The sequence below is a fragment of the Mirounga leonina genome, unplaced genomic scaffold (assembly GCF_011800145.1).
Source record: "Mirounga leonina isolate KUSES-001 unplaced genomic scaffold, KU_Mleo_1.0 Mir_170, whole genome shotgun sequence".
Taxonomy (NCBI): Eukaryota; Metazoa; Chordata; class Mammalia; order Carnivora; family Phocidae; genus Mirounga; species Mirounga leonina.
The window spans coordinates 6,987,261-7,004,011 of NW_023270433.1; the positions used below are offsets into that span (position 1 = coordinate 6,987,261).

The following is a 16,751-nucleotide window of genomic DNA, read 5'->3' on the forward strand; positions in this document are numbered from 1 at the left end:
AAAGAGCATGTTGGCTACAGATACAGCAAGAAGTGTGTTGGATGTGAATATAGCAAGAGGAGCGTTCAGTTGGGAAGAAGTTATTTGAGCCTATAGGAGAGAAGGAGGACAAGAGGCTGGAGAGGTGATCCTAGTCGTCTATGTTAAGGGTTGTTAGCAGGGGAGTGCGCTGATCTGCTCCAAGTTCGGGGGGCGGGGGGGCGGAAAAACCCTCTGGGAGGGTTTTTGGAGAGAAGGGGGGGAGGGCGCGTGAGGCGGCTGCCGCCGGGATGCAAGGAGGAGATGCTGGTGGACGGAGCCGGGCACTACTACTGGGGGAGGAGAGGCTGGTCCGCGCGACCGTCAGGACTTGGCGACGGGAAGCGGAGCTGAGGGGAACGCAGGGGCCAAGGCCGACTCCCACTGCCCCACGGGCGGCCCGTTAAGTAGCGGGGAAGCCGGCGCGCGTCGGGCCGCGTGGGAGAGCGCTACCTGCCGAGCACCCGCCGGGGACGTTCAATGGGGCGCCCGGGGTGGGGGGCGGGGGGCGTCCAGAGAGACGTCGGTGTTGACGCCGGAGGTGGAGTCCGTCCCGCCCGTCACCACTGCCCGGGCTCTGCCGGCCCGCAGGCCAGAGCGGGCCCCAAAGCCGGTGTCACACGGCGGGTCCCCCGCAGCCAGGGAGCCCCCGGAACAGCGTGCTCGAGGCCCGGGGGGGCCCACCTGCACTCCGCCGCCCGCAGACCGGGCCCCGCCGGGAGAGGAGCCGCCGCGCGCTCCGGAACCTTCGGCCGCCGCCGCCCGCGTTCGCCGCGGGACCCGTCGGGGGAACCCGTTCGCTGTTGCTAAGGGGCGGTCCCGGAAGTGACGCGCCCCGGGTTTGTTGACAGCGGAGGCGGCGGCGGCTGCAGGCTCCGAGCCTCAGGAGCCGGATCGGGGGAGGGGCCGGGCCCCGGAGCCAGCACCCGGCGGCCCTCAGCCCCGCCCGCAGCCCTAAGGGCAAGGTAACGGCCACGGAGTCCCCCCCCCCCGGCGCGACCCCCTCCCTCGCGGGGCTCCAGTCCCCGGGTCCCAAGCTCCGCCCCGCCGACCCCAGTCTCCCGCAGACCCCGGCCCTAGCCTAGCGAGATCCCCTGTCTCCCTGGCGCTCTGGCCCCAGATTCCCCCGGGTCACATCCCCGGCTTTCCTCGCAGAGGAAGCAAGCATCCCGTCGGCTCCCGGTGCCGAGGGTATTTATCTGCGTCCTCCCCCTTTGCCTTCTGCCTCAGGCGCCTGGGCATCGCCGCTTGCACAGGTCCGTTTCGGCCAGTGGTGGGAGGACTCCTTTCTCTGCCCCTGCTGCCAGGTTTGAGAAACGTGTCTTTAAAACGGAGCTCCCTTCCTCCAGAAAGAAAATGACGCCCTGTCGGATGCCCCTACAAAATGGGGGATCGATATAGGGCTAAAAGGGCCAGCCTCTGCCCCTCCTACCTGTTGGACGAGCTTAAGTTTCTGCAAAGCAATGCTTAAAAGCTCAGGGACGGCTTGGATTATGGAACGGCTCCCAAAAGGGATGACAAGGTGTAAGAAATCTAACAGGATGAGAAAGGGATGGGCTGGGGTTGCAAACCTGAGGGCCAAGGGAGCCTGATAGGTGAGTTGAAAGTGAAACTGTCTGCTGGCCACTATAGTTCTGTGTGTGGAAATTGACTTGGCTGCTCTTAGGACCAGGGAATCCAAGATTTCCAGTCTTTGCCTGTGCTTGTCAAACGCGCTTGGTTTTTAAGGAAGGGAGGGAGGCCTGGTGCCTCCACAGGGAAAGACACCCCCTTTGATCTTTTCCACAGAATGTTTATCTTCAGGCTTCAAAATGGTTAGAATGAGCTTTGAAGACAGCTTTGGAAAGAGTAACAGGAGGCTATGCTTAGAGCAGGAGGTGGTTGCAGATGGTGAGGGGTCTCTGTTTCAGTTCATTGCTTCATTCAGAAAATAAGAAACATATAATATGTAGGGTGTCATGGAGAAAAATAAAGCAGGAAGGGCCATGGCAAGGGCCAGAGGGTGGGGTCACCTTTGTGGAGAAGTTGATCAGAGAAGGTCTCTAATAAGGTGATGTCTGAGCAAAGTCCTGAAGGGAGGGAGGGAGCAAGCCATACATCTGTCTACAGGCAGAGCATTCAACAGCAAGTGCAAAGGTCCTGAGGTAGTATACTTGATGGTTTTAAGGAAGGAGAGGACAATGGGACTGGAGCAGAGTGAAGGAGGGAAAGAGTGGGAACCAGATAATGGTGGGGAGAATGTCAGGGGCTGTCTCTGTGATGCAGGGTCCCAGAGTACCAAAGGAACCCCCTTTCAAATCTGTACAAATGTGGTCAGAGAAAATAGAGATTTGTTTTAGATGACAAATAGCCATTATGCTCTGGCCTGGCATTATAAGTAATCTTTTTCCATCTTTGTGATGACCATTGGTGGAATTAATACAAAAAGGACAGCCATAGAGCACTGTAGTTAAATCAGGTCATGCAGCTGCTTCCTGGTGGTGAGAACTTGGGCGAGGGGCCACCTCAGTGTCCTCATCTGTAAAATAGGGTTGTTGGGCTTAATGAGACATCATGCACTGAAGTGCTTAGTGCACTATTTAGCACGGATTAAGGATTCGGTGTCTAACAGTTGTGATGATAGCAGTGGCCATGATGAGGAACTGTTTGCATGTGTCTACCTCAAAGCCTTTCTTTTTAGCACCAGCTGGTGGTGCCACCAGCTCTGACTGCCTCCTGAGCTGGTAGAATTTTGGAGAGCAGTGGGGGTGGGGGGAGACACAGTGGACACTTACTGTCACCCCTCGGGGGAACAATGTTTGCATATCCTACAGGGAGGATGGTAACTTGGTCTTGGCTTTCTTGACGCCACTAGAAGGTGATGGGGGCTTTTTAAAGAGAGCACAGCAAATCCCCATTCTACCACGTAAAATAGATAAAATGATGGTGTTGGCCTCAGGCATGTGGTTGGGGTGTGTGTGGCTGATCTGCTGATGGAGAGTGTTAATCTGAGAAGTACCCAGCAGAGGCTGAGACTTTGCAGCCTACCTTATAGGGAGCGGAACAATGGTTGATCTCCCTCCTCACCCCTCAAGCCTGGACTATATCATCAGGCCTGGGTCATAAGCTGAACAGGGTGACTGGGCCAGATGATTTAAAAACGAGAAGTCAGAGCGCTTGGATGCTGAGAGCCAGCCTATTTGAGCAGCTCTTGTGGCTGGAACCTAGGACCAGCCACCTGGGGACCTGGGTTTAAGCCCAAGCTCTGCGGCTGGCTCACTATGTGAACTTGGGGGGCAAGTTCCATCCCCTGTCTGGGCCTTGGTTTTCCTATCTGTATACTAACTCTGAAGGCTGTTGGAAGGATGAAATGAAACCCAGGTCGTGAAAGCATTGGGTGCACTCTAAAGCTCTCTACAGAGGCAAAGAACAGTTCTTGGTATGACTACTGCCGTCAGTACCTTAGCTGTTCTTGACTCCTGAAAGGCCACTTCACGGATCCCTGATGGGTCATCTGTTTTGGGACCAACATTCTTTATCTGGCTCAATCACTAAAGCTGATTTTCCACCTTCCAAACGGACAGAAGGCTCTCCCCAGGCATGATTCCTAGGAGATCCCTCCATAATGATTGTTCACCACCTTCTTGGCATCTCCTCAGCAAGCCCACACAATGTGTTCGCAGCACATTGACCGATAAGGACCCTGATGAATCCTCAGGCCGACAAATATTGCTTGGGGATCTCGTGTAGGCGAGGCTCCTTCATCTGCAACCAGCCAGCCGTACACTCACTGTGTCATGGAGATGCCATGGATCACACAAGGTCCCCACCAAGAAGCTTTGAGTCATGTGGCCAAAACGATATATGCTCATAGCACAGTTACCAGCAGTAACAGATCATCTGTGCTCGGTGCCTAAGGATACGCAGAGTTTTAAGGAGTCAGTGAAGCCTCATCTGCAGAAACAAGATCGGGGGTGGGGGTGGGGGGAATAGTTCCTGCCCCTAGCGTCATGGGAAGGAGAGCCAGGCACTTTCTGGGGGACCTTGGGCAGGTCCTCACACATCTTTGAACCACAGTTTGCTCCTCTGGAAAACAAAATATGTCCCTCCTAGGTTATTTGTGCCTTCAGCGAGAACATGCATGGAAAGCTCGGCACTCTGGGTCTGGACCTAACACATACGTGTGTATGTGTTGCAAGGTACAGATAGACCCTTGAACCCATACGTAGTCCATGGCAGATTACTTCGCCACTCCTCAGCTGCCTGTCTGTAAGTTGTAGATTCTAATAACTCCTGCTTCATGTGGTTGCTGAGGGAATTAAATGACCTGACGGATATCGAGTTCTTAGAATATGTTGCTCAGTGTGGATGTGATCATTAAGTGTGCGTGTGAGCTGGGAACGCAGGTATTCCCCCAAGGCCCCTCTGCCTCCAGGTGGCACCAGTGAGCGGGGAGGTGCTTGCCTCCCTCATTACGTTTCTGCATCTTCTTAACATCACCCACTCTGTGGATTATGACCCCGTTGGGATGCTTTCCGCCCCTGGCCTGCACCCTGGCCCCCGGGAGACCCTGGCACTTGCCCTGACTCTCCTCACAGCAGCTTCCCACCCCCAGTATCTGGACTGGGATCTGCTCCCTCCTGGAAAACTTCCAGCTTCTGTAAATAAGGCATTTGTTTGGATTCCCCCCCACCCAGCTCTTGGGTTAATATTTCACGGGGTGGGCGCTGCTCCAAGGCTCAAGCTTCTGGCTCCCCCATCCTCTCTGTCGGCGGGGTGTCAGGGCGCTGGTGGGGTCCCACGCTCCCTCTGGATCACAGTTCCTCTTTCCCCCCACCGCGCTGCGTGGACAGAAGACCCAGTGGTGCGGTGAGATGCACGGGTTTGGTTTGGAATCGCGTCCCCTGTCATCCGTTGTGTGATTTCAGGCAAGCCTCAGTGTCTTCCTTAGCAAATGGGGGGTAACAGTCAATAGTCAATACCTCAGCTGCTATAGTGAGGTCAGGGCAAAGGCAAACCTTTATTCTGACGCGTGCCAGGCACAGACTGGCACAGAGGATCCGGGAGCCTGCAAGCAGACTGGGTTCCCATCCTCCCCAAGCTTGTGAGCTCACAGGCTGTGGGAAGGGTGTTCAGCAATTGTTATACAAATGTCAATTAGCTTCAAGTACCAGATCCTAGGGAATGTGGTTTGTTGGTTAAATAAGGAACTATATGCAGTAAAGCATGAGGGGCTCAGCGCCCCACCTGGAAGCAACCGGGATGGAGACTGTGGTCACTGCTTCTGTGTTCTGCCTTCTCTTGTCTGCTCCCTGCCACTCCCCCCCCGACCCCCCATGTCAGAGCTCAGGGTGGATCCAGTGTGAAGAACCTGCTAGAGAAGGGATGGAGGAAGACATGGGGTTCTTCTTACCGTGTGGTGTGCTCTCAGAACCAGAGTTCCCTCTGTCCCCGGTTGCCAGAATCCCAGATGGCCGGTGCCTGCTGCATGAGTGGGGAGCCCTTGGGGGTGGGGGTGGGGAGGGTAGAAATGGCAATCGCCTGGGGGCACCAGTGGCAGGGCGCCCCTGGCCCCTCGGCCTCCCTGCCAAGATGAGGATGGCCCCTTCCTCCTCCAGCTCACCTCAACCCCAAGCAGCAGGGTCCCACCGCCGAAGGGTGGTTAGCAGATGGTACCATCTGCCTGGTTTGTCTTTGGGTGACCTTAGTGGCTGAAAGGATGGTGTTTCTTCCACCCGGGGAACAGAGTCAGGGCCGGGTGGGTACCTGGGTAACTGGGCTCAGCCCTGCCAAGAAGGCAAAGCCCCAGGCGGTGCTCTGTCGTTCAGAGTGGTGAGGGTTCCTCTGTGGCCACTGGGCCCTCCCACTGTCCTGGCACAGTAGACAGGGAGGATGCAGAGTGTGCCTTGTGCCCCAGGCACCTGCCACGTCTGCCACAACCTGCAAGTCCCTCTCGTCCCTGCCACAGGCCCGTGTTGAAACCCTACAATCTGTCAGGCCCACACAGGGTGTTCAGCACTTCCTTTGTCCAGCAAATTGTTGTGGAATTGGGCCTGTGGCACCAGCGTCCCACACTCTCTGGCCTTTCAGCCCGGGCACATCATTTCCGTCTTCCTGGAATGCCTTTCCCTTCTCTCCCTACCACCAGGGTTCACTGTGACTCCTCGTTTGGGTTGCAGCTGAAATGTCACTTCCAAGAAGCCTGCCCATGGCTCCCCAGTCCAGGGCAGATCCCCTAGCATAGGCACCCAGAGCCCCAGGTACCTCCTTCTCCTCCAGAGCACTGGTCCCCGGGACATGGTGCGAGGTTTGTGTGCTGCTTAGGTGGATGTCTGTCTCCCTCAGTCAGTTTGCTCCATAAGGACGCGGACCTTGTCTGGTCTCGCTCACCACTGAACCTGCAGTGCTCAATAGACAGCTGCTGAGTGGATAAAGAAGTGACCTGGGCTCAGCGCAGGGCGATGCCACACAAGACAGCCTGGTTCCTGTCCTCATGGAGCCGGCCATCTGGCAAGAAAGCCCAATCACGAAACCAGCATCAGTTCAAAGTGTTAGTTGTTCCGGTGGGGCCGTGGGCGCACACGGCGGGAGCACCCTGGCAGGTCAGGGAAGGCTTCCCAGAGGAAGCGATGTTGGTACCAAGGCTGGCGATGTTCAGGGACAGCGTTCAAAGGTGGTGTGGGCTGGCGCGTGTGTGGGCGGGGATGCTTCCTGGAGGAGGGACACTGATGTGTTTTGGGGGTAGGAGTAGTATTTAGAATAGGAAGTGGATAACTCACTGAATTGGGATGCTCCCAGTTGAAAAAAAACAGACTGAGCAAAGGTCTGAAGGTGACCCTGTGCTTAGGGCCTGTTGGCAGTACCACGAAGGAGGCCAGGCCGGCTGCCGTAGGGGCCAGGAGGCCCCGAGTGGGCCAGCAGGCTGGCTGTGGCTCAGGAGGCCTTGAGTGACTGCTTGAAGAGAGGGGACTCGGTTTCCAGCAGGGTGCGCCTCCCTGTCAGCGGTGCTCCCCCGGCTCCTGTTGACCAGGGAAGATCTAGAAGAGAATGAAGGTAAAGGAAGGCTGTGCCCCGTGGCCCAGGCAGCCTGTTTATTGTGCCTTCCCTCAAGGGTGGCACACAGCCAGTGGGAAGCTGGCACCACGGGCCTTGTGGCAAGAGACCCAGACCTGGGGAGCACAGGACTACAACTGGGCAGGAGCAGACCCCGCTCTACTGGGGACCAGGGCAGGTGAGGCAGGAGAAGGGGATGGTGATGGTGACGGTGATAATCGTAATTGTTTTTTTTTTTTTAGATTTTATTTATTTATTTGAGAGAGAGAGAATGAGAGAGAGCGAGTACATGAGAGGGGGGAGGGTCAGAGGGAGAAGCAGACTCCCTGCCGAGCAGGGAGCCCGATGCGGGACTCGATCCCGGGACTCCAGGATCATGACCTGAGCCGAAGGCAGTCGCTTAACCAACTGAGCCACCCAGGCGCCCGATAATCGTAATTGTAATAGTAGCTTCTATTTATGAGCAATTACCACGGGCCAGGTGCCAGGCTAAGCTCTTCTGATATTCCATGTTATCCTCACACAGTGCTCCCTGTTTTAGAGAAGAAACTGAGGCACAGAGCGGTGAAGACACTTGCCCAGGTTCACCTGCTCTTAAGCGGCAGGGCTGGGACTAGAAGCTGGGTGGGCCTGACTCCAGAGCTCTCAGAGCACTGGTACCAGTAAGTAGTGGTGCCAGCACTTAGGCCTTGTGATCCCAGACGGCACAGGGCTCTGGGGCCGCCCACCGGATTTCTAGAGCAGCCCCGAAGGCTCACATATGGACACGGGGGCTCCAGGAAGCCAGGGGCAGTGCTGGGCCCCGAACTCCTTCAGAGCTCTCCAAGGGGTGATATGATGGAGTCCGAGAGACCGGATTCAGATCCCACTTTGGACAGAGTAGCCTCTCTGAGCTTGAGTTTTCTCATCTACAAGATGGGATCATAAGCAACATTTCTTATGTACTCAGTCTCATCAAGCCTGAGACCAAGCATTTTCCCGACATCTCATTTACTCCAGCAGCCCTGTGAAGTGGGGATTATTATCCCCATTTTCCAGATGAGGAAACTGAGGTCCAGAGAGCTTAAGTAATTTACAGTGAATTGTAGAACTGGGTTGAAACATAGATCTATCTGACAACAGAGCCTGCGCTTAAAAAAAAAAAAAAAAAAAAAACTATTGAAGTATAACCTAGCTAGGGAAAGGCCTGGAAAGCGTGAGTGGACAGTTTGATGAATGTGCACCAGCAAACACACCTGTCCCCGAGGCCCCCCTGCCACTTTCTAATCACTGCCTCTCTGCAAAGGGAATTGCTACCCTGACTTCTAACACCATGGATTCCTTTTGCCTATTTTCCCCCCTTTCCGATATAGACTATGGCAGGAAGATGGTTTGGGATTAATTCCTGACTTTCCTTAGTTCTATAAATGGTTGATTGTCTTCTATCTTGTTCATTCAATTCTCTCCGCCACCTCTACCTAAGGAGCTATATTCTCAGAGCATCACTTCACTGAACCCCAGTCCCTTCTAAATGTGGACCCTTTTTGGTGTCCAGGCCATTTTCTTAACTTTTATTGAATTATAATATACATTTTTAAAAATCATACCAGGATATACAGCGCCCAAATATTCACAAAGTGAACACACCTTTATATCCGGCACTCAGATGTGGGACTAGAAGCTTCTCAACACCCAGCCAAATCCCCAAAGTAACCTCAGTGCTGACTTCTGCCACCACAGATCAGATTGTTCTGGCTTTTTTTTTTTTTTTTTAACTTAATGGAGTAAAACATGAATGGATTCATTCAGTATATAATATGATATATGCTCTTTTGTGTCTGACTCCATTCACTAAACTCAGGAGGTTCATCCAAGCTGTTGTGTTAACAATAGTTTGTGCCTGTTCATTGCCCTTAACATTTCATTGGTGAGTATACCGTACTTATTCATTCTAATGTCAGGGACATTCAGATTCTTTTCGGGCTTTGGCTATTCTGAATCATGCTGCTGTGAACATTCTGGTCTGTGTCTTTGGGGGAACATGTATACGTGCATCTCTCTTAGGTGTGTGCCTAGGAGTGGAATTGCTGAACATTGAACATATGTGCATATTCAGCTTTAGTAGACAAGTGTTGCACAGTATTCCATTATACTGTCAATTCGCACCAATTTACACTCCCACTCGCAGCGTGGGTGACATCCCGTTGTTCCATCTTCACCACAGCACAAGCTTGGTAGTGCCTGGATTGTTTCCAGTTGAGCCATTCTGGTGGGTGGGAAATGGTGTCTCATTGTGGTTTTATGGATACTAATGAAGCTGAGCCCTTTTCCGTATGTGTCCATGTGTTCTCTATCCTTTTATGAAAGGATCATTAATCCCATTTATGAAATGCCTGTTCTAGTCTTTTGCCCATTTTTTTAGTTGGATGCTATGTCCTTTTTAAAACAGTTTGGGGGTGTTGCCTGAGTGGTTCAGTCGGTTAAGCGTCCAACTCTTGATTTCAGCTCAGGTTGTGATTTCGGAGTTGGGCGATTAATCCCTATGTGGGGCTCCATGCTCAGTGGGGAATCTGCTGGGGATTCTCCTCTCCCTCTGCCCCTCACCCTGCTCGCTTGTGCATGTGCATACATGCGCGTGCATACTCTCTCTCTCCCTCTCTCTCTCTCAAATAAATAAATCTTTAAAAAAATGATTTGGGAGAGCCTGACTGGCTCAGTCAGTGGAGTGCAGGATTCTTGATCTCGGAGTTGTGAGTTTGAGCCCTGCCCTCGGTATAGAAATTGCTAAAATCTTTTAAAAAATGATTTGTAGGAGGTGTTTATATATTCTGAATATGAGTCATTTGTTGGATATATTATTGGAAATATTTTCTAGTCTGTGGCTTGTCCTTTCTCTTTCTTAATGATATCTTTTGATTAACAGAATTTTACATTTTAAGGCAGTATAATTTTTTCTCTCTATGGTTTCTGGGGTTTTCTTGTGACCTGATTAAGAAATGATTGCCTGCTCGGGACGCCTGGGTGGCTCAGTCAGTTAAGCGGCTGCCTTCAGCCCGGGTCGTGATCCCGGGGTCCTGGGATCGAGTCCCACATCGGACTCCTTGCTCGGCAGGGAGCCTGCTTCTCCCTGTCTCTCCCTCTGCTTGTGCTCTGTCAAATAAATAAAATCTTTAAAAAAAAAAAAAAGAAAGAAAGAAATGATTGCCTACTCTAAAGTCACAAGATAGACTCCTGTATTATCTTCTAGAAACCTTGTTGTTTTACCCTTCACATATAGGTCTGTGGTCCATCTTAGATTAATTTTTGTGTATATATGAACAGAAGTTTCTTCACTTCGGTGCAGATTGGTTTATCATTTTTCCTTATGAGTCTTATTTAAGGGATCTTTACCTAGCTCAAGATCATGAAGACAGTAGAAGACTTTAGGGTTGCTTTTTTTTTAAGTTTGTTTGTTTTGTTTTTTTTTTAGTGATCTGTACTCACGACCCCAAGATCAAGAGTCACATGCTCCTTAGGGGCGCCTGGGTGGCTCAGGCGTTAAGCGTCTGCCTTCGGCTCAGGTCATGATCTCAGGGTCCTGGGATCTAGCCCCACATCGGGCTCCCTGCTCCACGGGAAGCCTACTTCTCCCTCTCCCGCTCCCCCTGCTTGTGTTCCCTCTCTCGCTCTCTCTTTCAAATAAATAAATAAATAAAATCTTTTTTTAAAAAAAAAGAGTCACATGCTCCACCAACTGAGCCAGCCAGGCGCCCCGACTTTATTTATTTATTTATTTATTTATTTATTTATTTATTTATTTATTTATTTATTTAAGTAGGCTCTCCGCCCAAGGTGGGGCTCAAACTCACAACCCCAAGATCAAGTGTCACATGCTCTTCTGACTGAACCAGGGAGGCACCCCCCCAACTTTAGTTCTTTAATAAGTTTTATTGAGCTACAATTCCTATACCATACAGTATACCTATTTAACATAGATAATTCAGTGGTTTTTAGTATATTTGGAGTTGTGTGACTGTCACCATCATCAATTTTAGAACATTTTTATCACCCCAGAAGAAACCCCGTACCTCTTAGCAGTCACTCCCCATTCCTCACAACACCCCAGCCCTAGGCCACCACTAATCTACTTCTGTCTCCACAGGTTTCCTATTCTGGCTAGACATTACATATAATGGAACCATACAATATATGGCCTTTTGTGTCTGGATTCTCTCACTTAGCATAATGTTTTCCATGTTGTAGCGTGTGTCGATACCTCATTCCTTTTATGGCTGAATAATATTCCATTGTATGGACAGACCTGTTTCTGTTTATCCATGCATCAGTTAATGAAAAGTAGTTTCCATTTCCTGACTATTACGAATAATACCACTGTGAACATGAATGTATAATTTTTATGTGGACACATATTTTCATTTCTCTTGGGAGGAGCCTTCACTCTTAATCACATACAATGAGATTCAATAACAACATGTCTATAAAGCCCCGGCATATACTGAATGTTCACACAGTGACAGCTATTTATAGGTTAGGTTACATAGTAAGGGGTGCCCCCATGTAGCTGTTAATGGAAGCCCCCGTTATCCTCACCCCAGCATTGAGTCCCCAGCTTGTCTGCCCACAGACACTGCAAAGGCATAAAAATGCTTGGACAAGGCCCCCTGCTCTTTGCAGGTCAAATCACACCTCGCTAGTGGCATAGCAGAGAGGAGCAGGGAAGGAATCAGGAGCCTTGGGGCATGTCTCTGCTAAGCTGCTAATTTGAATGTGACATCTGGGGCCTCAGTTTCCCTACTCAGAGAGTGGGCGTGGGGTAGCCGGTGGCTGTGGCTCTTATGTGTGGCTCACTTAGCTTCTTCCTGTTCCCCAGGTTGTGGTTCCGCCAATGATCCTGTGAGGGCTGGGGAGTCACCGCTGCCCCTAGGGGCCCCTGTCCTGGATTGGTCCACCTGCCTGCCGCCAGCATGGCGTCCGACACCCCTGAGTCCCTGATGGCCCTCTGCACCGACTTCTGCCTGCGCAACCTGGATGGCACATTGGGCTACCTGCTGGACAAGGAGACTCTGCGGCTGCATCCAGACATCTTCCTGCCCAGCGAGATCTGTGACCGGCTCGTCAATGAGTGAGCAGTGGGGGCGCTGGGGCACGGGCATGGGTCTTAGCATGAGCGCATGTGGAGGCTCTGGGACCATCGTGTGCACCATACGGGGATGTGGCTATGGATACACACGTGTGAGGAGGGTGTGCACACACTTGGGTATCTGTGGGTGCAGGAGAACAAAGTTACATGTGTGCATGTTGGTATGTGTATGGAGGTGTGTGCATGTGAAGGAATGGGTGTATATACACACATGGGCTTCTGCAGCATGGGATATGTTTGAGTGTGTAACCACAAGTGTGCATTACATCTATGAGAGGGTATAAAAACCTGCATATGGAGCACTTGGGTGGTTCAGATGGTTAAGCGTCTACCTTTGGCTCAGGTCAGGGTCCTGGGATCGAGCCCTGTATCGGGCTCCCTGCTCAGTAGCGAGTCTGCTTTGCCCTCTCCCTCTGCCCCTCCCCCACCGCTCAAGCTCTGTCTCTCGCTCTGCTCTCTCTCTCAAATTAGTAAATAAAACCTTTAGGGCGCCTGGGTGGCTCAGTTGGTTAAGCGACTGCCTTCGGCTCAGGTCATGATCCTGGAGTCCCGGGATCGAGTCCCGCATCGGGCTCCCTGCTCGGCAGGGAGTCTGCTTCTCCCTCTGACCCTCCCCCCTCTCATGTGCTCTCTCTCATTCTCTCTCTCTCAAATAAGTAAATAAAATCTTTAAATAAATAAATAAATAAAACCTTTAAAAAAAAGGGAAGAAGAAAAAAGAAACCTCAAAAACTAATGATGTAATGTATGGTGATTAACATAGCATAATAATAAAATAAATAAATAAAAAGAAAGAAAAAAGAAACCTGCATATAAATGAAGGAGTTCTGTGCTGTTCTGTGTGTGTGCATGCATACCTGTGCCTACAAACACATGTCTGTGTGTGCAAATGGCCACAAACATGTTTATGCTCTGGTACACAAATAATGGATCTATGCCCAGGAATCGAATCATTCAGAAAATCTTTATGTGGACCCTCCAGGGGACTCCCCACTATTAGAGGCTCCTAGCAATAGGATATGCATTCACTCACCTCAGGGAGTTCAGTCTAGATGCCCAGAAGGGAAATTGTTAGACCAAACAGTTGCACATAAAAGTGGGAACTTGTGGGGCACCTGGCTGGCTCAGTCAGTGGAGCGTGCGACTCTTGATCTTGGGGTTGTGAGTTTGAACTCCACATTGGGTGTGGAGTTTATTTAAAAATAAAATCTTAAAAAAAATTTTTTTTTAATATTTACTTATTTGAGAAATAGAGGGGCAGGAGGGCAGGAGGGGCAGAGGGAGCGGGAAAAGCAGGCTCCCAGCCAAGCAGGGAGCCCGATGTGGGGCTTGATCCCAGAACCCTGGGATCATGACCTGAGCCAAAGGCAGACGCTTAATGGACTGAGCCACCCAGGTGCCCCAAAATCTTTTTTTAAAAATGTATTTATTTATTTGAGAGAGCACAAGTGGGAGGGGCAGGAGGGAGAGGGAGAGAGAGAATCCCAAGCAGACTCCCCACTGAGCCAAATACAGGGCTCCATCCCAAAACCCTGAGATCATGACCTGAGCCGAAATCAAAAATCTTTAAAGACTAAAATATAATAGGGAGCGCCTGGGTGGCTCAGTCGGTTGAGTGGCTGACTCTTGATTTTGGCTCAGGTCATGATCTCAGGGCCATGAGCTCGAGCCCCACATTGGACTCCACACTCACCAGGGAGTCTGATTCTCTCTCTCCCTCTCCCTCTACCCCTCCCCTGCTTGCTCTCTCTCTGTCTCAAATAAATCTTAAAAACATAAATAAATAAAATAAAATCTGAATAAAAGAAAGGAGAAAGAGTGGGAACTTGTGTGTGACCAGAGGACAGAGCCCGACTTGTAATCATATTCTGAGCATTTAATGTGGGTCAGGTACTCGCTTGGACGCTTTGCAGACCAGAGTTATGTCCATTTTACAGATGAAGAAACTAAAGTCTGGGGAAGTTCCATTACTCGTCTCAAGTTGCCCAAGTAGTGAACAGCCAAGCTAGGATTTAGAGTCCAGAGTGTTTGACTCCCAAGCCTTTTCCATCAGACCAAGATTCTTGTATCAAGTGGCATCTCAAACAGGGTTTGGCCCTGCTTTGGCCCTGCACCCAGCTGGGAATGTTAAACCCCTTGGCTTAATCTTCGTGTTGGAAAGGGTCCTGGGAGGGGCCAGTCAAGGAACAGAAGCTGGGCCGGTCAAGGAACAGAAGCTGGCTTAAAATGAGGAATGTGGACGTGTGTGTTTGTTATAGATGTGTACGGCTTTGGGAGGAAGAGTTTGGGATTTGCTATTGATTACAGGCCCCTTCATCACCTTTGCCCTCCTGGTGCCTGGGGCCACCCTTCATCTTACCTGCAAGGGGGTCAGGATCCAAGCAGGTGCTCTTAGAAAGAGGGGCAGGGGACAGAGGAGATGGAAGCTGCTGATGGGTGGTGAGGGAAGGTTCCAGGGACAGGATGCCTGGAGCTGAGACTTTAGGGAGGACAAGGGTCCCCGGGCCCCTCCCACTAGCCAGGCTTTCCTCCCTCCCAGGTATGTGGAGCTGGTCAACGCCGCCTGCAACTTTGAGCCACACGAGAGCTTCTTCAGCCTTTTCTCAGACCCCCGCAGCACCCGCCTCACCCGGATCCACCTCCGCGAGGACCTGGTGCAGGACCAGGACCTGGAGGCCATCCGCAAGCAGGTGAGACCTGCATCACCAGCCAGGGGGTTGGCCATGGGGAGGCCGGCCAGAGAGGGTCAGTGAGTCAAGGGCCGGGCCGCTCACCTCCAGTACAAGAATCTGGTGTGCCCCCTCCTTATGCCCGCCCCTCCCCAAGCCTGCCTGTGGTCTGGGGTCAGGCCTGGGGGTCGCCGGAGGCGGGGGTTGGTGGGCTGTGGTGATGACGGAGCTGTGCCTGCTACCAGGACCTGGTGGAGCTGTACCTGACCAACTGCGAGAAGCTGTCCGCCAAGAGTCTGCAGACGCTGAGGAGCTTTAGCCACACCCTGGTGTCCTTGAGCCTCTTCGGCTGTGCAAACATTTTCTACGAGGAGGAGAACCCAGGGGGCTGTGAAGACGAGTGCCTCGTCAACCCCACCTGCCAGGTGCTGGTCAAGGACTTCACCTTTGAGGGCTTTAGCCGCCTACGCTTCCTCAACTTGGGTCGCATGATCGACGGGGTCCCTGTGGAATCCCTGCTCCGGCCACTCAACTCCCTGGCTGCCTTGGACCTCTCAGGCATCCAGACGAGCGACGCAGCCTTCCTAACCCAGTGGAAAGACAGCCTGGTGTCCCTTGTGCTCTACAACATGGACCTTTCAGACGATCACATCCGGGTCATCGTCCAGCTGCACAAGCTGCGGTGAGCTGCTGGCCCGGAGCTCACTGGGGTAAGGGTGGGGGGTGGGGGGTGGCAGTCCCAGGAGGTTTGTGAGCCCCTGGCCAGGCAGAAGTGGGTTTGGAAGAGACAGTCCCCTTCCTTGAGCCCAGTGTTGTGGCTGCATCCTGGCTGTTCAGGGCCTTGGGGTGCCAGCAGGCTCTTCCCCAGAATGCCCTGGGGCAGTTGTGGCAGGGATGGGCCCTCCCCTGCCATGGGCTGAAAGAGCAGGGGTCTCCGAGGAAGCCCCAACTCGTGTCCAGCTCCTGACCTTTGGCCCCCACTCCAATCTCCAGACACCTGGACATCTCCCGAGACCGCCTCTCCAGCTACTACAAGTTCAAGCTGACTCGCAAGGTGCTGAGCCTCTTTGTGCAAAAGCTGGGGAACCTGATGTCCCTGGACATCTCTGGCCACATGATCCTGGAGAACTGCAGCATCTCCAAGATGGACGAGGAGGCAGGGCAGACTAGGTGGGGACCCCCCCGCCATGGTTGCCAGCAGGGTGTCACTCAACAAGCATTTACCGAGCCAAGTCCTGTGCTGGGTGCTAGAGATAAAGAAACAAAGCGGGCCCTGCCTTCTTGAGTCTGTACGAGCTAATGGGGACAGAGGAGTCATTAGTAGGACTGTGGTAGGGGAGGCACAGGGCTGTGGGGTTGCCCTGAGGATCAGGAAAGAGGAAGGAAGAATGGCATCCAAGCTGTCCTGAAAGCTCCTTCTGAGTTTGCCAGAGGAAAGGTGTTCCAGCAGAGGGAACAGCATACACAAAGACTGGAAGGTGCAAGCTTGAGGAGTGACCAGGAAATTAGGACACTCAGCCTGGCTAGAGACGGGTGGTGGTAGTAGGATGGGCCAGCAGTGTCCACCATGCATTAGGTATCACAGCAGATAGGTTGCTTCCTGGCTTGGTTGGTTGAGAGATCCGATTCAAACCCATCCAGCTATAATTGGCTCTAAGCCCTATTACCAGCCATACGTTCGTGGGGTTTGGTTGATGAGTATGTCCTTCATGATTGTTGGTAGAACTTTACATAAAGTGGACAAGTCCTCACTAGAAGGGCACATAGTATTTTCTAAAGATGGTTGCACAGTATCTCCCACCCCACATGTTATATAGTTTGACCTTGCCACCTTTCCATCAAGAGGTGGGGGGCCTATGTCCCAAAAGATGAGGCAGGAAGGCCTAGAAGAGGGCCCCAAGTAAATGCCTAGC

At 52.1% G+C, this 16,751-nt stretch overlaps 1 protein-coding gene across 2 annotated transcripts in view; it reads left to right on the forward strand.

Moving 5' to 3' along the window:
* The first annotated feature begins 867 nt into the window (after positions 1 to 867).
* ZER1 (zyg-11 related cell cycle regulator) overlaps positions 868 to 16,751 on the forward strand; it is a 30,393-nt gene continuing 14,509 nt past the window's right edge. For both annotated transcript variants that reach the window (XM_035015683.1, XM_035015684.1), the window contains exons 1-5: positions 868 to 983; positions 11,900 to 12,151; positions 14,709 to 14,859; positions 15,084 to 15,520; positions 15,832 to 16,008. In XM_035015683.1, coding sequence (XP_034871574.1) covers positions 11,994 to 12,151; positions 14,709 to 14,859; positions 15,084 to 15,520; positions 15,832 to 16,008 — 923 coding nt within the window. In that variant the 5' untranslated portion in view covers positions 868 to 983; positions 11,900 to 11,993. The remainder of the gene's footprint in view (positions 984 to 11,899; positions 12,152 to 14,708; positions 14,860 to 15,083; positions 15,521 to 15,831; positions 16,009 to 16,751) is intronic.